This window comes from Crinia signifera, chromosome 5 (genome assembly GCF_055691185.1).
Source record: "Crinia signifera chromosome 5, ASM5569118v1, whole genome shotgun sequence".
Classification (NCBI taxonomy): Eukaryota; Metazoa; Chordata; class Amphibia; order Anura; family Myobatrachidae; genus Crinia; species Crinia signifera.
The window spans coordinates 31,206,513-31,228,309 of NC_139221.1; the positions used below are offsets into that span (position 1 = coordinate 31,206,513).

At 48.0% G+C, this 21,797-nt stretch overlaps 1 protein-coding gene across 1 annotated transcript; it reads right to left on the reverse strand.

The window, feature by feature from the left end:
- Positions 1–17,929: 17,929 nt before the first annotated feature.
- On the reverse strand, positions 17,930–20,809 carry LOC146079412 (uncharacterized). The gene is made up of 2 exons (XM_083186202.1): positions 18,494–20,809; positions 17,930–18,197 (listed from the first exon to the last, which is right to left on the reverse strand). The coding sequence occupies exon 1, from the start codon at positions 19,810–19,812 to the stop codon at positions 19,057–19,059; it is 756 nt and encodes a 251-aa protein (XP_083042328.1). The 5' UTR covers positions 19,813–20,809; the 3' UTR covers positions 17,930–18,197; positions 18,494–19,056.
- Between the last annotated feature and the right edge of the window lie 988 nt (positions 20,810–21,797).

The following is a 21,797-nucleotide window of genomic DNA, read 5'->3' on the forward strand; positions in this document are numbered from 1 at the left end:
GTAGGGCCTGGATCAGTAATTTCCACTAATTACCCCTTTACTGCACAGATGGTGGGAGATGGGGTGGGAGAAGGGGGCATTGGGCTGAATGAAGGGGCCCTGATACATAACTTCCAGGGTGGTAGAGGATGTTTAATACGCAGAGGAGGGGTGTATAGTGGAGTGGGCTTATTATTCATAATTTTCTGGTGGGGGGACACTTGCAGATATCTCCAGTTTCCATAAATATATTTCTTAAATTTTAATGGAATTAAAAACTAGAGAATCCCACCTACCAAATGGTATTGGGGACTAGGGGATCAGAGTTCAGGAGGCAGAGCAATCTGCCAACGAGTATTTAAAACTACATACCAGGTGTGTGGAGCTGGAGCAGTAACCAGCTGCTGGAAGGCTGATATCTCCGTTTCTGGGAAGAGTAGAGACAAGTTACTAGTGTCCCTCAAAGGAGGAGTGTCCCAGCTTTTGGAATATACCCTCAGAAAAACTCAGGCAGAACCTGAAATATCTGACTGGGAAGAGCAATTAACAGTCTTGGAAGGGGACCACTGCTTTGAAGTCAGATATCTCCGGTTCCCAAGGGCTGATTTTTAAAATTCTTGTACCCATGGAAAGAGGGGACCCTCAGCTTTCAGTCTAGGGCCCTTAGACTCCTAGGGCGGGTTCTGGGTACTCAGAAACCCCCCCTGCGTGCGCTACTGACTAGGCGTTCCCATGTTAATTCACTGGTGATGTCGATGCGGTGGGGTGGAGGTGGGGGTGGGGGTGGTGATCAGCTGCCCCCCCACTTTCCGTACAGGACGCCCACAGTTCTAAGAAAACAGAGAGGTATCTTAGATTTGCGTGCGCTGTAGAAATCATTAGACGGTTGGCGACCATGAAATGATTTCGGCCACGTGCGCAATGTGCGAATGGATGTTTATGCTAAATATATATTTTCATGCATGTAGGGAAATCAGTGTGCAGGGGGGGGGGGGGGCGGGCGTTTGTGTTGGCGCCGGGGCGGCCATTCAACCAGAATCACCCCCAAGGTGTGAACACATTGTGCCACACGTGGAACCACCCACTGCACTGTCACTGGTTGGATGGCAGGGGTCATGGAACACGTGTAGATTATTAGATGGACAGTGTCAGCCAATAGGTCGACACCAAAAGGTCGACCTGCAATAGGTTAATAGGGTCAAAAGGTGGACAGGGTCAAGAGGTTGACATTAAAGAAGGTAGACACATGGAAAGGTTGACATGATTTTTTTTTTTATTAAATTTTTGTGTCAATGTCAACATCTGTCAACATGGCGTGGCTTAGTTCCCCCGCCCTGCTTCGGGCACACGTTACCGTTTCCAATTTCCACCTGGATACTTAAGTATGAAAAAGTTAAAAAATATATATATAGTGAAAAACTCATGTCGACCTTACCCTGTTGACCTTTTGACCCTGTCAACATTTTGACCCCGTTGACCTATTGTACGTCAACCTCTTGGTGTTGACCTATTGACTGTCTGTCTAGACACTGTAGATCTATCCACTAGTACCATCATGGCAACAAACAGGTCTATTTACTAAGCCTTGTTGAGAGATAAAGTAGAGAGTGGTAAAGTAGCAACCAATCAGCTCCTGTTATTTTTAAATCTTCCCCTAACGCTCACTGAGTGCTTCCTCTTACATACACCAGAAGCCTCCTGCCCCCGGCCACTGGGTAGATGAAGAGAGACCGGGAGGGGACATCAGAACAGAACAATAGGATGCTCCTGAGATGAGACCCTCACGTGGGGCCATGTGTATCAAACCAACTAACTGTCATTTTCCAAATCCAGTCTGTTACATGGCAGTTAGGAGCTGATTCGTTTTTACTTTCTCTCTCTCCTCTTTATCACATTTTGAAGCTTGGTGCATCTGTCCCATTGTCTCCTGGTAGCAATACCGTGCTGCTTGTCAACCCTGAAACATAATAGCATTAGTATTGTGCTGGAACAAATGACTATTTATGCTTCTGTTCCCTCAGTAAATGTCCCTTGTGGGCTGCATGTATTTGTCCTGTTTTAGCTATGGCACAGACAGGTCCCCGCATACACAGCAACGTGCCCTGCTACTGCACCTGTGTGGGCAAGAGATAAACACTACGGCTGTTCTATAAGCAGCTCTTCATCTGCGTGTTCCTGATGGAATCGAACAGTACATGTTCAGCACATTCGCCATTTCTTGGGTGTGTGTGTATGGTTAGGGTTATAGGCTGCGGGCTGTGTGTGTGTATGGTTAGGGTTATAGGTTGTCCATGGCAAACCCAGCAGCAGCACACAGGCTGTTTGTCTCCTGCAGCCACCATCCCCAGGTATAGGCGGTCCCCAGCTCAATCCCACACTGTCACATCCCTGAGTGACATTGCAGATAGCCCCTCATTGTCACGACCACCCATGTCGGCTACCCTGGTTCTCTGTGCTGTCCTGAGCCCACAGACCTCTGATAGGTTACCCTCTGCCCTGGCGCTCACCTCCGCTGCTGATTCCGATGCTGGCTGTCTACGCTCCGTCACTCTGTCGCCACCAGGTGACAGCGGTGGTGTGCAGTCTCATGCCATGCAGGGCTCTGGGTGGCGTGAGGCATGAGCTGCCATGATGGGTCCGTGTCAGGTTAGGGGTCTGGCCAAGAGATGCCGGCTGCAGCGCCTCTGCGTACAGTCACCGCCGGCTGGTTTCTGTTGCCGCATCTGGCGGCGGCATCTTCTTGGTTACTACAGCCTATGCAGCGTGGCTCCAATCTGTGAGCTCACACGCTCAGCCAATCACCGCTCAGCTCAGCCTTCAAATACTGACTATCCGGGCCAGACCGTCAGTCGGTACAATGATGTCCACCCGCTAACATCATTGAGTACTCCTGGCTACCTGTGGTTCCCACTACAGTCCTATCGTGCATCCTGATGAAGTCTACTCCTTTCTGCTGATCGTCCACTGCGTTACCATATCATCACGGAACCCTCTGCCGCCTATAAGGATAGGACAAGGTTAACCCCCCAAAGGGTGTCATCTTCTTCATTCCTGACGGCTATTATCTGTGGTCGCATCCCTGGTTCTGCAGCTACGATCCTACTCAGCACAGATTCTACTGGACTTCATCTTGGTCTTATTCCAATCCTTCAACCAATCATCCAATCCTTCATCCAATCATCCAATCCTTCATCCAATTATCCTATCCTTCTTTCAATCACCCAATCATCCAATCCTGCAATCATTCAAACATTCAACTTATCAATCATCTTCAAGGCTCTGCAATAAGTATTGTATGTTATTGTCTTCTTCCAATTGATCAAATTCTACAGTTATTCATTGTGCGATCATTCATAACTTGTACCGCAGTATCTTTATTAAAAAAAAGTTTAATGTTATCCAATTGCTTAACTCCCTTCTGTCGTTCATGCAACAGCCCCTACATCAAAGCACCCAGCCTCCGTTACACTCCAGCTGGTGCTTCACGAAATGTGACACTCAGTAGTAAGCCACTCAGCGTGCCCTTACCAGCCAATTGTAGCACTGCTGAGTGTCTCCATGTCCCCAGCGGGGTGGGGTGTCCCAGTGCTGTAGTGTGCCTCCTGTAGTGAGGAGAGCCCCGATGTATGTGCAGCCGATTGGAGAAGTCGGAGCCTGCTGTCAGTGTGCCGGGGGAGCTGTCAATCACCACCCAACGGTGTCTCCCGCATAGTGCCTGCACCCCGCAGCCTATAACCCCCAACCATACACCCCGTAGGTTATAACCCTAACCAGACAAGCAGCCTATAACCAGGGCTACTTTTCAGCAGGCTCCAGCAGGAACTAAGGCCCTTATTCTAGTTCACTCTTTCTGACAAAATATTTCTTAGATGGACAAAACCATGTGTGCTGCTGGTGAGGCAGGTGTAAAACCCCACCCAAATCTAATTATCTCTGCACAAGTAACACCTGCCTCACCTGCAGTGCACATGGTTTTGTCCGTATAAGAAATATTTTGTCAGAAAGAGTGAACTAGAATAATGGCCTCAGTTCCTGCTGGAGCCTACTGAAAAATAGCCCTGCCTATAACCATAACCACACACACCCTGCAGCCTATAACTCTAACCACATACACGCCCCACAGCCTATAACCCTAACCACACACACCCCGTAGCCTATAACCCTAACCCCACGTACCCCGCAGCCTATAACTCTAACCACACACACACACACCCCGCAGCCTATAACCCTAACCACCCCCCCCCCCCCCCGCAGCCTTGAACTCTAACCACACACACACCCCGGAGCCTATAACCCTAACCATGCACACACACACCCCCCCCCGCAGCCTATAACCCTAACCACACACACCCCATAGCCTATAACCCTAACCATACACACACTCCCCACAACCTATAACCATACACACACACCCCGCAGCCTATAACCATAACCACACACACACACCCAGGGGCGCTGGAACGTTTTTAGGTTGGGGGGGGCAAGATATAATCTCATTTTGGCGCCCGCTAAATTGCTATATGTTACCCCCTGATAGTTAATGAAATATGTTTTCATCAATAGTAATAGAGTAACAGAAAAACACTATAGTTTTATTAGTAACAAAATAACATAATGCAGAGTTAACATTAGGGAAATGATGCTTAACAAAAATATTTATGCAACTCTGTAACATTAGTAATTAGGGTTTGCCAAAGACTGCCCAGAACATGTCCCCACACCACTCATATGCCCAGAACATCAATTGTTCACACACTCCCCATAACTTAATACATCCCCAATGTACATTAACTCAAATTGTGAGCAAGTTTAGAGATCTCCTCAACTTACTTTTTTTGTTTTGCTGCCTGGATCCCTCCCATACACAGCAGGGCAGACACGCTGGCCGCAGCAGGATGGGGTTGGAGCGCGCTGGGGACCTGGATGCTGGATGCCATGCGGCATGCCCATGCAACGCTCGTCGCTGAAGCAGCAGGGGGCGGGCGGCCGCGGCGTCGGACACTGTAAGTGTCAATCAAACACCGCTGGGCAGGGCGGCCGGCAGGGAGGGGACTGAGTCTGATAGGGAGGACGGATGGAGAGACCCGGCGCAGCGGCGCCAGCGCGCATAGCACTGCAGGATATGTGAGTGTCGAAAAGACCTCACACATACATCAAGACACAGACGGGCCCCGGCCGGGCTCTGGGGCCCTTCAGATCGCCGGGGCCCGTCACACATGTCCCCCTTGACCCCCCCTGTCGCCGGCCCTGACAGCGCCCCCAGACAACGGTACTTTAGCGTCTCAGTAATTTTGGGGGGGGGGGGCAAGCTGCCCCCTCGCCCCCCCCGTTCCGGCTCGCCTGCACACACCGCAGCCTATAACCCTAACCACACACACCCCACAGCCTATAACCCTAACCATACACACACCCCGCAGCCTATAACCCTAACCATACACACCCCCCAGCCTATAACACTAACCATACACACACCCCGCAGCCTATAACCCTAACCACACACACAGCAGCCTATAACCCTAACCATACACACACCGCAGCCTATAACCCTAACCACACCCACACACCACAGCCTATAACCCTAACCATACACACACACCACAGCCTCTCCAACACCTGCACCCCTGTGGCGCCAGCTACCCCCACCCCCGCTAGGGCTGCGGAGCCTTAGCTACGCCACTGGTCCGGACCGTTACGGTTTTTGCTACATGCCCCGACCATACATGGAGGCTTCATACTCCACCTCCTCCTCTCCCTGTTGACAGCTGTCACAGGCAGCCCCCGGACAGGACACCCCCAAACATGACACCTTGTCAAAATGTATCTAAAACTGAGTTGCAGAAGCTGGGTAGACAGAGTAAAGGAATTATCATTTTATAAATACAGGTTTAATATCCCTTATCCAGAAGTATTTTGGAGAACGGATTATTACGTATTTCAGAATATTTTTATATATCAAAGTGGTATGTTGAGGTATCTTGCATTTATCTTGTATAAACACCAGGGCCGCCAAGAGAAATCCTGGGCCCAGGTACAACAACTTCCTGGGGCCCCCACAGACAGAGCTCCTCTGCGGACCTGTTGTTACCCCACTGCTTCCAAGGTGGATACAGGGACAAAAATGTACACCGTAATGTCTATTACACATGTCACACACCCATTACATATTATACCACATGCCATAATGCTCATTACATGTTATACCACACACCGTAGTGGGAAATACACATTATGCCATACACCGTAATACCTATTACATATTTTACCACATGCCATAATGCCCATTACACATTATTCCACACACCGTAATGCTCATCGCATATTAGGGGGTTAATATGCTTGTTGCCATTGGATTAACCTGCTCTGCCAGGTGTTACATGCTCTGCCAGGGGTTAACATGCTCATTGCCATGGATTTATATGCTTTCCAGGGGTTAACATGCTCAAAGTCATGGAGTTACAGTACATGCTCTGTCAGCGGTTACATGCTGACTTCCAGAGTCCGATGTCAGCCCCAGCAGCATGCAGGGAGGCAGCAGACACAGAGCAACCAGCCACCCACCTTCCACCTTGGAACACAGTGACCTAGACATGGGTGGGGAACCAGGTCTGGGACTACTGGGCTGGAGACATGGCACTGGCACCTGCTGCTGCTGGTGGTGGCTGGAATGGGAACTGTGTGTCCAGACCAGGGCCCCCCTGAAAGGCCCGGGCCCAGGTAAACTGTACCTGCTCCCCCCCTCTCTCGGCACCCCTGATAAACACATCAAACACATGAAGTACACACAAATATATTTTATTTGTGCATGAAACAAAGTTTGTGTACAATCTCAGGCACTGATTTGAATACTAAGCAATCATGTTCTTACACATATTTAGTGCCAGTTTCATATCATTTTCCCAGTAGTGCCAGTTACATATCATTTCCCCAGTAGTGCCAGTTACATATCATTTCCCCAGTAGTCCCAGTTACATATCATGTCTTCATTAGTGCCAATTACAGATATCTCCAATAGTGTCAGTTACATATTATGTCCCCTGTAGTGCCAGTTACAGATGTCCCCAGTAATGCCAGTTACAGATGTCCCCAGTAATGCCAGTTACAGATGTTCCCAGTGGTGCCAGTTACATATCATGTCCCCAGTAGTGCCAGTTACAGATGTTCCCAGTAGTGCCAGTTACACATGTCCCCAGTAGTGCCAGTTACCGATGTTCCCAGTAGTGCTAGTTACACATGTCCCCAGTAGTGCCAGTTACACATGTCCCCAGTAGTGCCAGTTACAGATGTTCCCAGTAGTGCCAGTTATACATTTCCCAAGTAGTGCCAGTTACACATTTCCCCAGTAGTGCCAGTTACACATTTCCCCAGTAGTGCCAGTTACACATGTCCCCAGTAGTGCCAGTTACCAATGTTCCCAGTAGTGCCAGTTACACATGTCCCCAGTAATGCCAGTTACCGATGTCCCCAGTAATGCCAGTTACAGATGTTCCCAGTAGTGCCAGTTATACATTTCCCAAGTAGTGCCAGTTACACATTTACCCAGTCGTGCCAGTTACACATGTCCCCAGTAGTGCCAGTTACCAATGTTCCCAGTAGTGCCAGTTACCGATGTTCCCAGTAGTGCTAGTTACACATGTCCCCAGTAGTACAGAAGATTTCTGTATGTTATCTAATATACCACAATATTTCCCATCCTGAGACTCCTGGATCATTAAGAATACATTTATCAGTATTTGTTTTTCACTATGAACATTTGAAACCCAATCTAAAGAGACGTAGATGCAATTTGCTGCCATAAAAGTCTTCTGCATGTTCTCCCAGACTGATAGATTGTTTGCACAGAGATTACGGCTATGGTCTGTTATAGGCACCATGTTGGCTTTCTGATAGCAAACACAATATGCTGTAACAAGCTGTCCCAATCACTGTACTGGGAGACAGCAGATAGCAGGAGCCACAAGTATTGGAAACAGACTCTCACAAGTCATGTCAATAACTCTTGGACCGGTGCTGGTTCCAAAAATACGGGGGACAAAAAATCTGGGGGTCCCCCATATTTTGAAACCAGCACCGGGCTCCAACAGCCCGCAGTGTCATGCCACAGCCGGGGGACACTTTTTACACAAGGTCCCCCGGCCGTACCATGAGCACTGTGGCTGGTCAGCCTTGGATGGGGTACCTGGAGGAGTGGGGACCCCCCCCAATAAAGGGGTCCCCCCCCAGGCTTCACCCGTCCAGGGCTGAAGCCCAGGGCTGTCACCGGCGTCCCTGGCCATTGGACGCCGGCCTGATATGGTTAAATTCACATTCCTAACATTGCTTAATACAGGAGAACTACAAGTGCCAGCAGACCTCCCCCGCAGGCTGGGACTTGGAGAACCACAAGTCCCAGCATGCGGGGCATTAATGGGCCCGCTGGGACTTGTAGTCCACCTGTAAAAAGAATGTTAAAATAAAACACACACACAGAAAAGTAAAACTTTATTACACACACATCCACACACCTCACTTTTACACCCACATTCTTACCGATCCAGGATCCAGCGCTGGTCTCTCTGCAGCAGAGCCGGACAGCCCGCACTGACAGTGGGCTGAACCGGCTTTCTCCGATGCAGCTAACAGCTTCTGTCGCGTTGTTCCAGCACAACAGAGGCTGAGAGCGTCTCCGGCTTATGTGTCTCCATGGAGACGCATAGCTCAGCCAATCAGGGCTGAATACATAATAGCTATGTATATTGTAGCCATTTTCAGCTATAGTGTTAGGACCTGCAGAAAAGTGGGGTCCCGTGAAGGGGGCTGCAGGCTTAAATGCATTGATCAATTCATCTCCACTATTTATTATCAGTTAATTTAGTGTGTGCAGAGCCCCTACAATGTCTATATATATATATATATATATATATATATATATATATATATATATATATATATATATATATATATATATATATATATATATACACACACTTCTTATTACGTTACACATCCCAGAATGTGCCTGATATCTAGATAACACGTTACGGTAGGCCATGCAACATGTCTATAAATATGAGATTTATTTACCATCAGCATTATTGTGCCACAATAATAATATACTATACATCACCAGAGTCGCCTGAAATGCTCTTATGTGGATACGTGTGTCACCAAAATTACATTATTGTGTTGTGTGGAACATCTAGCGGCATCTCACAGTACTCAGTAACATCAGTGGAATCACTTAGTTGACCTTAATGCAGACTCTTGTAGCTGCTGACGAGCTGCAGATTGTTCCTATGAGAATATCTTATGAATATATTATGCATAATTATGTATAATACCAGTCATTTAAATAAATGCGGCTAAACACTATGAATAGGTCTCTATGAGTCTTATGTGGCTCAGAGAGCTATAATGTCACCAGGGACAGCGGCTGGCGAGAAGCTGTAGATAATATTGTGCTATGTCAGAGGTGCCTGCTTCATTGTATTTACCGTCATATACTACATCATCTTGTTTCATAACTAGAACTCGTTTCATCTATCATGAGATCGGGTGTTCAGGCTTGGACACGTGTGAGAGAGTTCGGAAGCTCATGGATTGAAGTGTTCTGGTGCTCAGGTATTCGAGTGTTTGGGCCTATTTAGGCACTTTCACACACAGGTGAGTTCAGTGCTCACGGATCCGGGTGTGTTTAGGCGTGTTCACACGCTCAGATGTTCGGGTGTGCTTGGGCTAGTTCGGGCGCTCATGGATTTGGGTGTCCGGTGCATTCGCAAACTCTGTTTTTTTGTCGTTTGCATGCTCGGTAGAGTTGGGATGCTTGGGCGCATTCACGGTATTTGGGAGTTTGGGCGCTCGGACGTGTCGTGGCTGAGTTCGGGTGTGCTTTGGTGTTCTGCCGCGTTCACGGAATTGGTTGTTCAAGCGTGTTTGGTAGAGTTCAGACGCTCATGTGTATTAGGGTTTGTTCGTGTGCTTGGGTGTGTTCCGGCGCTTGGGTGTTCGGGCGAGTTTGGGTGTTCAGAGATTCAGGTGTTTGGGTGTGTTCGGACTTGTTGAAATGCTCGGGTGTTCGGATAAATTCTGGTGCGATCAGGTGAGTTTGGGCGCTCATGGATTCTGTGTTTGGGCGTGCTCGGTAGAATTTGGCCGTATTCGCGCAGACGGATATTTGGGAGTTCGGCCACTCGGATGCATTTGGCCGCGTTCGCGCTCTCAATTTGGCCAATAATCGGATGTCAGCACCTGCCCCCAATTCGGAGGACAGCGTTGACGTGAAGTCAGTCCAGGCTAACTTTTTATTACGAACAGAGGAAACATCATTAGATGGTGAGCGACCGTCAAATGTTTTATCTTTCGTGCGGCCACATGCGAGTGGATGTGCATGCAGGGATTTGTTGTTCGGTTCGGGGGGGGGGGGGGGGGGAGCGGGGACACGCTGCCTAGCAAACAAGTCTGAATAAGACTGTATATTTCTCTGTGCAGGGTAAATACTGGCTGCTTTTGCATGTAGCCCACAGACAGCTTTATTATTACTCTGCAAGTTCGATTTCAGTTTGAACACACTCCATCCACCTCTAGCTCTCTCTGCACATGTTACATCTGCCCCAACTGCAGTGCAGCATGGTCTTGCCCAGTTGCTTGCTGTTTTCTTTTTGCTTTACTTATTTTACTAATTGTATTTTATTTTTCCAGACCAGAATCGAAGGCAAATATATTTATTCTGTACTTGCCTCATATCAGCTGCATTAGTCTATAGCATGCATTGAATATTGAAGTGCTACAGTAGACGGTAATTTATTCAATGGAGCAGCCAACATCTCACGCTGCTCAGGTCTTTTTTTATCATGAATTGTCGCAGTTTGTGGCTATTTTTGGCTTTTCATGCTCTGATTCATTCCTAATTATTTGTGACTTGTTTCTCTGTCCCGTGATTCCATCTGCACCCATTCACTTCTCACATACGACTCGATTCAGACCTGCAAACTGGGCTGCGAGTGTTTGGAGCCTAGCGAGCAGGTAGCCGCCACCCTGCAAAACGCACGCCCCTCCACTCCCCCCACCCCTGTGCACGGCTGCGAACGCATACGCAGCCGTGCACACAGGGGAAAAATCACTCACTATCAAATGGTTGCAGGGGGCTCACAGAGACGAGGGAGCCAGGACTCGCTAAGCGCTGCGAAGGCCGCGTGGAGTAGGGGGTCGCTGATAATGTCAGCGCTCTCCCTCCCACCGGCTGTGGAACACCTGCATTTTCTAAGGCACTCCCAGAAAACTCCCCCAAATGCCCGAAGGGTGCCAATCACCTTGCGAACAGCCACTGTAGGTTAGCCATCGCTCGGTGCCTTGGGGCGGACAGCTTGTACATTTCGATAATCACTCAGGCTGTGAATTGACAGCCAGGCAATTGGGTCTGAATGATCCCCTTCAACCTCTTTTCTTTACTTCTTCTTCATGTGGAAGGTAAGAGAGACATAAATCCAGGGATGCAAGATGTTTATGTCCTCACAAAGCAAAGCATCTAGGCATCCTAGGCCAAGCTGCCCGTTTCCCCGACACCCCCCCCCCCCCCCCCCCCAGTTTCTGACATACACAATTTAATTTTTAAATTATCATAAGGGTGGTGGTGGTGGGGGGGGGGGTGCGGATGCCACCCGTTGATTGCTACTGACTAGATCCACAGGCGGGGGGAGTGGTTGTGCGGGCATTTCCCCCCCGCCGGTTGCCGCTGACCTGCTCCAGGAGTGGTGCGGACGCCTGTTTGCTGCTTACCAGGTCAACGTTTTTGGGGGTGCGGGCGCTATCCCCCGCTGATGATGCTGACCAGCTTCAGGGGGCAGCCCATTACTCCTGACAAGCTCCAGGACAGGTGTGTGTGTGTGTGTGTGTGTGTGTGTGGGGGGGGGGGGGGGGCTATGGTTCACCTGCTCTTTTCCTGAGGCTGCTGGGATCAATAATTGGTGGCTGCTTTTTTCCTTCTCCTTGGGCGGGAGCTTTCGTCCTGACTCCTGCTCCTCGCGCTACAGTTGGCTGCTTTCCTACTTCTATCCTGGAGCTCAGTACCGCCCTCCAGTGGCAGTCGCAGCCTGAAGCTGCCTAGTGGTGGCGCCGGCCCTGCTCACACCTACTGTGTATGTGGACCTTATTCAGCCTCAATGTAAACTATAGTCAAAAAAAGAGTTAGCATTTTGCTACCTATTCAGAAATGCAGTTCACCTTGGGACGAGTAACGGATAATGCAACAGACGTGACTTCTCTGCAAGTACTAAAGATGCTCAAAAACACATGACACAACAACCACACAATACAAAAAGTAGCTTAGTAACCAAGAGTCTGATTCTGAGACCAACGGATTTTGTCACGGGTGCAGATTTTGCAGATAGCGCAGGAACAGAAAAGACTTTCCGCATTTTTGTCTATGCCTTTTTTATTTTGAGCTGGGAATGTGTGTGGCTGCTTGTGTAAAATCAGTTCAAGGCATACGCACAATGCATTAGGTGAACAGTACTCACTCTAGCAAAAGATGGTAAAGCAGGCTTCTGTGGCTCCGCCCTCAAATTCCAAAACATGTCAATCAGTGGAGACTGCAAGTGATCACTCAGGACCCATTCTGCACATGCTCAGATGCCCAATTTCTGTATGATTTGTATGTATACCTATCAACTGTGTGTGGGACCGTCTATTTTTTTGGGACGGTCCCGCATCAAAACCCTGGGCCAGTTGTTGGGAGTCCCCCCTGTCACCCGCAGCTCTGCTCAGCATAGTAGCAGCAAATAGGAGCTGTGAGCATGTGCACATCATCTGTTCCCTGAGTCAGAGGGGTTGGGGCATGGTCAGCAGCTCACAGAGCACTGGCCATGCCCCAAGAGTGATGTCATCAGGAGGCGTCACTAGTGGGAGCATCATGTGTAAAACCACGTCCCCTTTTGGATTGGCCACACCCCCTTACCCGCTGCTCTGCATTTGAAAGTTGGGGCATATGCTGGAGGGCTAAGTATAATTATATGGGTGCCGATGACTCCATTACCTCCCAGAGTTACGCCTATATGGTATTATAGTATAAGAATGCCTGAAGCAAGGCATGCGAGGGGACGCAGTACACTCATACGGTGTCCATGATGACAGATATCGACACGGACACAAAAACAGCAAAAAAATCATGTCAACATTTCTTGTGCCGATCATTTGTACGTCAACCTTTTTTTATGTGTTGACCGATAGCGGTCCTCCTACTGACTGTCAGCCTAGACACTATTGACCTAATAATACACCAGGCTTGCCTACCCTCCCAGAATTGGCGGGAGGCTCCTGAAAATCGTGTCCCCCTCCTGCCCCCCCGGGAAGGTGGGCAATCCTCCCGCATTGCCCACGCAGCCCGCGCACCCCCTTCCATGCTGTACTAAAATTGGTAAAATACCCGGTTTTCGCAGGTCTGCGGCACGGGGCGGGGCTAAAATAACGCGAATCGCGTAATTTTGCGTCATTTAAGACCCTCCCCCAATTTGTGTACCAGCGAATTGCTTTCTTTGACTGCCATGGGGGCGGAGCTTGTGACGTCAGCCTCTCCCTGTCCCCCTGACATACCATTATCGGGTCTCCTCTTCAGGCTTCTCCCAGAGAGGACAACAGAAAAGTTTGCAAGTATGTAATACACGCCAGTAAGAGTCAAGCAGTGCAGTCATGTGGTGTCAGGAGCGGCGATCCGTGAGGTTACATGGTTTATCCGCCTCTACAAACGGCCCTGTTCCTACTTCCAAATGGGAGAATGGCCGATTCTTTCCACACAGCAGCAGGGAATATCTACAATGTCACATACAATGTATACAGGGAAGATGTCATAAATAAAACAATGTTTGGGGCTCCATAGTAAGGGCCCATTTATCATTGTATATTTGTTGCTAATTCCGTTGGTTAGCAGCAAATATAAACGTCTCCCTGGAATGTATGAAGAAAGGAACACAGCAGGTACATGCTGCAGCCACGTTCCCTCAATTCCTGCCCACAGCCACATCATAGGTGTCCATGTGGGCGCAATGCTGCTCAATTTAAAATATTGGATTCTGGATGTTGTCTTGCACAGCTACCACCATCTGAAAATGGCGGAAGCCAGTGGTAGCTCCAGCCCAGTCCAAAATTCAAATAGGGGAGCAACACCAACTCCAGTGAGTCCGTTTGGAATGGCAGTTAGTGTGGTTCCCCTATTTGAATTTTGAACTGTGCTGCAGCCTCCCCTGGCAAAAGCAAATATTTTAAGCGAGTTTAAAATATTTGCTGCTATACACAGGAGCACTTTCCACATCGCCAAGGCACAATTGCATTGCCCAGAAAGAAAAGAAAAAAGGTCCGGAGCATTTGTGCCCGCTACGGTGCTGCCATCTGACATCGGCTTGAAGTTAAGACACATGCGTGCCGGGGAAATCATCTGGCCATCCCGGCACCCTACGGAAACTCCTCCTTCTCCTTGCCGGGCAACCGCTTATTCCATTGCGGCTACACACATTGATGGACTCATCATTTGTAAGCTCTATTAAACATGGAGATAATCCGTTTTTGTGTGACAGCATCATATTATATCCTCCGCATATAGTATCGCAGATCATTGGAGCACAAAAACGTTTTAATATAAAAAATTTTGGGGTGATCCACATTTCCATGTATTATTAGTTTTTTTTATATATTTCTCTTATATATTTATGAGATTTAAAGAATATATATTGCTGATAAATGTATTGTTGTTATAATTGTATATTGACCGGTCATTACGAATACTATATAAATATTTTCAATTTCAAAACCCTTTGAGTGCCAACATCGCTGTGAGAAATGTTCAAAATATCAGCTAGAAATGCCGGCGTCGCTCACATTTGTTATATAAATTCAAATAAAAGATGTTGTGTAAAAAAGACTATGGGCGGTATTCAATGAGGCTGATTCGCCAGGTTTTTATGGCGATTTTGTGCTGTAAGGCGAATTTCTGACTAAAACGGTGAATCACCCTATTCAATGACCAGATGGCGAATACATTTCAAGGTTTTTTTCGCCATGATTCACCGAGTAGCAATCGCTATCTTTTTATGGTGAAGTGGAATGTGAACTTCTAAAATAAAGTGTTTTGTTTTTTACAATTGGTGTCAAAAAATCTGGAATTTTATTCTGAGGAGGGGCATGCTATTTTTATTCATGTGCTGTAAGCACATGAATATATATTTAATTTAAAAAAATATATATATTTTTTTTATTTATTTTTTTACACAGAGCAGCCAGCAGGGGGCCGGGAGCCGAGCCGCTCATTACATATTCATATATTCACTACACTCAAACATTACATATGCATGATCGGGTGTAGTGAATATACCCGGTCCCCTGCTGGAACCCCCGTGGGGCAGCCTGTGCTGTCTGGCACCCGGGGAGCCCACCTCCCCCCCCCCCCCCCCCCCCACAGACATTCTGGGGCAGGCAGGGAGACTTCCATCTCCCTGCCTGCCACCGTCCTCAGGCTCCCTGCAGCGTCCGCCGCAGGAGCTCAAATTCGCCGGTCAGGGGCAGCGAGCCCCTGACTCATTGAATACCGGAGCCGGTGAGGCTCCGGAATGCAGCGAGCAGTGGCGAATGTGCAGCGAATCCTAAACAGGATTCGCTGCACGTCGCCAGTATTCACATTGAATACCGCCCTATGGGTGAAATTTTATAGAATGAGAGATTCAGAGTGAGAGATTTGGTAAGAAATCTCCAGTGTTTTTAAAGCGGCAATCATTTACACTTCAAAATCAAACTGGTTTTGCAGTGTAAATGGTTGCTGCTTTAAAAAAAACTGGAAATTTCTTACCAAATCTCTCACTTTCTGAATCTCTCATCCTATTAAATTCCACCCTATACTTCCTGTATACGGTAAACGTTACAGGTCATTATGATTAATGAAATGCTTGGTCATTTTCACACATATTTTGACGAATTCACTTGGCACTCAAAGGGTTAAGCTCACTGTGGTTTTTAATTCCTTCATGTCAGCTGATACTATCACTAACTAATTAGCGCAGAGAATTATTCTCTTTTTCTTAAAATGCCAATAGGTAAAATTGAAATCCTCTAGAACACATTTGAAGAAACTGGGTGACATTATTTGCTATGCGATTTTCTGTTTTTGGCGTTATTTAGACCACAAAATGGCGATATCGCATTTTTCAGTGAAATCGCCAATTTAACGTGATGTGTTAAGGGATAGAAATCGCATATTTTGTGCGTAAAGGTATGCGGAACAAAAGTGCGAGATTAATTCGCACTTTTATCGCATCCAGATGTTTTTCAATGCAAAACTATACAAACCGCTTATTTAATGCTATGCGCATTTGCAAATCGCACTTTTGCGGTGTCTATTTATCGCACTTTTTTCAGACCTGGTTCTGTTTGGCGCATTTGCACACAACTCATTTTGGTCAAGTGCACACATGGTTAATTTCAACACAGGTGCCCTCATTATCACTCACAAACACCCCTACATTAACCCCAACATCAGTAAGGACACCTGTGAGGGTTTAAATAATGTAGATTTGTATGACTATTTTAAACTTGGTTATCTGTGATGGGTCCCAATTGGAGGGCCAACGCAGGAGGGAGGAAGGTGGGCAAAAGATGCTGGTAGCCCCCCCACTACTGGGTACCCCACATATGTATGGTGCTCACCTGTACCTGGACTACCTGTCGGACCAACAGGTTGTGGGGATGGTTACGCTGAACCCCATTACCCTGTCGGAGTTATATGAGCAGGTGAGAGATGCTTGTGCCCATTTTGTGGGTGGCAACTATGTAGTGTCTGTCCAGCACTAATTAATGTGTGGCCTCTACTATTTGTCCACAGCCTCCACTCAGTCTGTGACCTCATGGGCCTTGGTGGTATCACAGGCCACTTTGTCAAATCATTTTACTCTACTGTTACTTGCTATAAAGAAGTTGTTGCAGACATACATCAGCAGCCGTTACTTTTCTGGTAAGCACATGTGGCCTGTACTCCAAAATGTACCAGTGTTGGAAGTGGAAGTGTACTCTTTAACAAATTATTGACCAATACCATCTGTTTCCACCCATATTGAACCTAACACCAGTCCACAACAGATGCACATGGTGGTGCTGACCTATCCCTTGCTAATATCTACCTTCTAAGTACTCTTGGTACATGTAAGAATGAAGTTTGCAGTGAAACATGGCTCACTGGTGTTGTGGAACTACATGTGCCAGCATGCGCAGACACACTACAACCATTACAGTCCAAACCATGAGTGTCAGAGCCTGCTGGAAAATGTACATCCACAACCTTTGCCAGGCAATGAGTTATAGCACACTACTTTACTGCAATCCCATAGTCATATACCATTCCAATATGTTATATTTCACACATTCATTTATCTTGAGAAAAAGACACAAACACAATGTTATGCGGTTAGTAACTTTTACTTTTTTTGCTGTAAACCATTCTGCAGTTTTACATGTGCAAAATACAAACTGTGGGGCCATGTACAAAGATATTTGGCATATTAATATGTATAAACACTGATGTAGCAGCTACCTTCGGCCAGCATCAGGCAGCCCTACACCACTTTTAGAGCTGGCACTAAGCCCACCACGGGTCCTCACACTACGACGGGGTGGGGAAGTGGGGGAGACACTTATTGGGGTGCTGGAGACACTGCTGAGGGTTGGGGTAGTGCCACCTCCCACATTGCCTTCCTGCTGCTGCTGTATTTGGGCCTGCATAGCTAGGAGGGCATTGGTCTGCGCTGTGCATGTGTGGGTTAGGGCTGTAAGACTTTGTGCCAGGCTCCCAATATGGCTATTCTGCTCCCGTATTGCAGCAGTTAGTTCTGCAAAACGGGTGTCAATACTGTTGGCAATGCGCACTTGAGTGCCTACACCTACCCGTACACTACGTGCAATTTTACGCAACTGCAGGAAGGTGTCACGCATGTACCCCTGTATATTTCCCATTTGGGAGGCCATGAATTCAAGCTGCTTGTCCTTGAAATTCACCAAGGAGTTAGCTACTTGGGAAGCAGTAGCTGGTGTATGGGGTTGCTGGGTGGTTGGTGGTGGGTTGGGAGACACCCCACTTGGGGGAAGATCACTCTGGGACGAGGTCTGCATTTCTTCCTCTGCCGCAAAGGTGTCGACCGGATCAAGAATGATGTCCATTTCGTCTAGCACCAGTATTGAAGAATCTGTTTGGTTTGACCCTAGTTGTATAGCACCTGTGGATACAGATGAAGAGGTAAGTATTGATGCATATATAGGCCACACTGTCCTCTATACTGTTTTACATAGGCCTATAGATGGCTGACGCCCATACCTAGGGGTGTTATGCACTTACACATGTACCCCGATACAGCATGCAACATTGACATTAATAATATGTCACATGCCTAGCTCAGATTACACTCATTTCCACTGCAATGTAGCAGCAGGAGCAGAATGTAGTGTGAGATATTGTTGATGTGACATGGGTGTGTGTACTGTATGTGTAATGGGGTGTTGTTTAGTCATTTACCTGCTTCCGCAGATTCTGCAGCAACGGGCCTTCTTCTCTTGGATGCTGCAGCACTTCGGGACGGACAATCTGTACAAGGAAAGATGGCCAGGCATTATGGACCTTGCAATGGATATGCATTTTCAGAAAACATGCAGTGAATTCACAATAATGGACAATACCCCATAGAAAAGGACAGCATTATATCTGGACCACCCTTTTTTTGGTTTTCAGTCAAATCTTTAATTTCAAACTTAGTAGTAAACTAGTGGCCACATGCCAAGTATAGGATATTCGGTGGTATGTAGGCATGGCAGCTAAACCTCCAGTACACCACAGGGTTTTTGTACACATAGATGTTAGTCTGCTGCAAACAATGGTACACTGTTAATCAATATGAGTAGTTGTGGAACTACAAGGCCCAGCATTGTCAGCAATTTACAAGCAGGAGCAGCCATTTTCTTGTGCATGACCTTGCTGGGCTATGTAGTTCCACAGCAGCACTTTACAAAGCATAACAATACAAGTGCACATTACAGGTATAATACATTGGCATGTATGTTACAGTTTGCATGGGGTCACACTTACCAGCTCGCGGTGGCGTTTGTGGCCTCAGGTGGGATGATGCGCTTCAGCTTCACCTCATAAGCATTGTAGGTGACAGTGGTGGGGCTTCCTCCTCCAGTCCTGGTGGCCTCCTCCATCTCCAGGGCCATTTTATGCTTCAACTGGCGTTTTATATCGTTGAAGCGCTTCTTCACATTGCGCACCAGGCGCTTGTGATTACTCACAGCGTTCACCGCCTGGGTGATGTCCTTCCATATAGCGCGCTTGCGCTGGGCAGTGGTCTTGTAATTGCTTTTGCCAAGCAGCCTCTCGAACACTGGCATGATAGCCCTCACAAGTGCCACATTTTCCTCATAGGAAAACCTGACCATGCGGCCACTTTTGGTCCGACCAGCTACCACCTCCTCCTCCTCCTCATTTTCTGCCCCAGCCATGTCGCCCTCCTCCATGCCAGTGTCTTCCTCCTCCTCACCAGCATCTTCCTCCACCTCTGACATGTGGCCCTCCTGCAGCTGGTGTGGGGTATGGTCTAGGGCTTGGCTGTAGGATGGGGATGCCAGCGGATCCTCCACCTCCTCCTGCTGGGGCTGGACGGCCAGGGTCTGAGCTGAGGCTGGCCTTGCTGTGGCCATGCTGCCTGCCACACTGCTGCCTCTCCCACTTGTCTGGCTGCTGCCACTGCTCCCTCTGCCACTGCTCCCTCTGCCACTGCTCCCTCTGCCACTGCTTCCTCTGCCACTGCTTCCTCTGCCACTGCTTCCTCTGCCAGTCATCACTCTGCCACTGCTCCCTCTGTCACTCCTAACTCTGCCACCAACACCTCTTCCTGAACTCACGCTTCCACTGCTCCCTTACATGCTCCTTACTTCCTATCAAAGAGTGAAATGGCGCCAATGGCACTTTATATAGGGGGTGTGATGCATAATGGAGGGGACATAGGTGGGCCAATAGGTTTGGGGGTTCTTAGTGATGCGGAGACAGGTTTGTAAATCGCACTCCGGTTGGTCCAAAACTCGCACATGACCAGCGGAAGAAATGGCGCGTTTTTGTTACTAAAAATCGCACTTTTTTGTGACTAAAAATCGCACCACTTCGCCGCAAATCGCAACTCTTCGCACTTTTCAGCCTCAAATGCGCATCACATTAAATAATCGAATTTTTACTGAAAAGTGCGAGTTAGAAAAATGCGATTTGCGGCGATATAGTGTGCGAATTAAACATGCGCATTTAGCGCATAGCATAGAATGTCACCCATTGACTAAAAATACTTCAACCTAGGAATAAATATCAGGGGGTACAAAATGACAAGCGCAGTAACAGCAGCTACATTTTAGTTGTAATTTTGACAGTGTTAAATCACATTGGTAAGATTGCAGCCGTGCGGAGCGTACAATAGAATTTGCTAAAACTAATAAAAATAGCCTGACTCATGATGTACGGCACTGGAAAGATTGAGTTGTTTTGTGCAAAATGTTCCTGCAATCATAATTCAATTGCCTCTCCTGTAAGAGTGCAAGAGAAAAATAACCCATGTAAACAGGTTTATACTGCTCTTATTATTCTGCTTTTGAAAATAGCTGATGTGTCCAAAATGTACTTGTTTATCCAGTGTAGACATGAACAGAAGAATAATGTTGGGTACTTGTTTCCTAGCATGGCCACAATCGTATGGATCGTGTACCTTTAAGTTAAGGTACACGATCCATACGATGGACCCGATTTCCTTTGAAATCAGGTCCATTTGGCCGGCAAGGACAAAATATCGGGGGGCATCGCGTCGGTCGGGACCGTTAACAATGGTCCCGACGCGACCGACGCGATGCCCGCGATTTCCCCATAGGCTTCAATGTTAAAAAATATTTTAACATTGAAATCGTGTCGGGAAAGGTAAAATTTCGGGGGCATCGCGTCGGTCAGGACCATTAACATAGGTCCCGACGCGATGCCCCCGATTTTTACATAGGCTTCAATGTTAAAAGATTTTTTAACATTGAAATCCTGAAAAAATGTGAAAAATGTGAAATGGGCCAATATGACCCATTTCACATTTTAGATGTCCCCGTCGTCACCCCACGATAGACGCCAACCCGAAGCGTGGCGAGCGCAGCGAGCCCGCGAGGGGCGGCGGTGCGCGTCCTCCGACCTTTTCATTCCCCTACTATCAACGTCGGCGTGGAGTTGAGAATAGAATAGTGTGGCGAGCGCAGCGAGCCACCGAGCCTGAAGCGTGGCGAGCGCAGCGAGCCCCGCGAGGGGACGCGGATACCTTCACAGTTATACGCGTCCCCTCGCGGGCTTCACAGGTGTCCGTGGCGACGCGGACACCTGTGAAGTCCGCGAAGGGACGCGTTTACCTGTGAAGGTATCCGCGTCCCCTCGCGGGACTCGCTGCGCTCGCCACGCTTCGGGCTCGGTGGCTCGCTGCGCTCGCCACACTATTCTATTCTCAACTCCACGCCGACGTGGATAGTAGGGGAATGAAAAGGTCGGAGGACGCGCACCGCCGCCCCTCGCGGGCTCGCTGCGCTCGCCACGCTTCGGGTTGGCGTCTATCGTGGGGTGGGGTGTACGCCGTGACATTTGGGGGGGTTGGGAATATTTTACATTGAATCCAATGTAAAATCGGGTCCCAGGGACCCGATTTACATTTCATTCAAAAAAAAAATCGGGTCCAAAATCGGTCGGTCGCGTCGATCGCATCGCATGCGACCAAATCGCATGCGATGCGATCGACCCGATTTTTCCGACACGACCACCC

Bases quoted from the DNA above. Each gene is read 5' to 3' on its own strand.
- LOC146079412 (XM_083186202.1), bottom strand. From the start codon at position 19,812: ATGACTGGCAGAGGAAGCAGTGGCAGAGGAAGCAGTGGCAGAGGAAGC.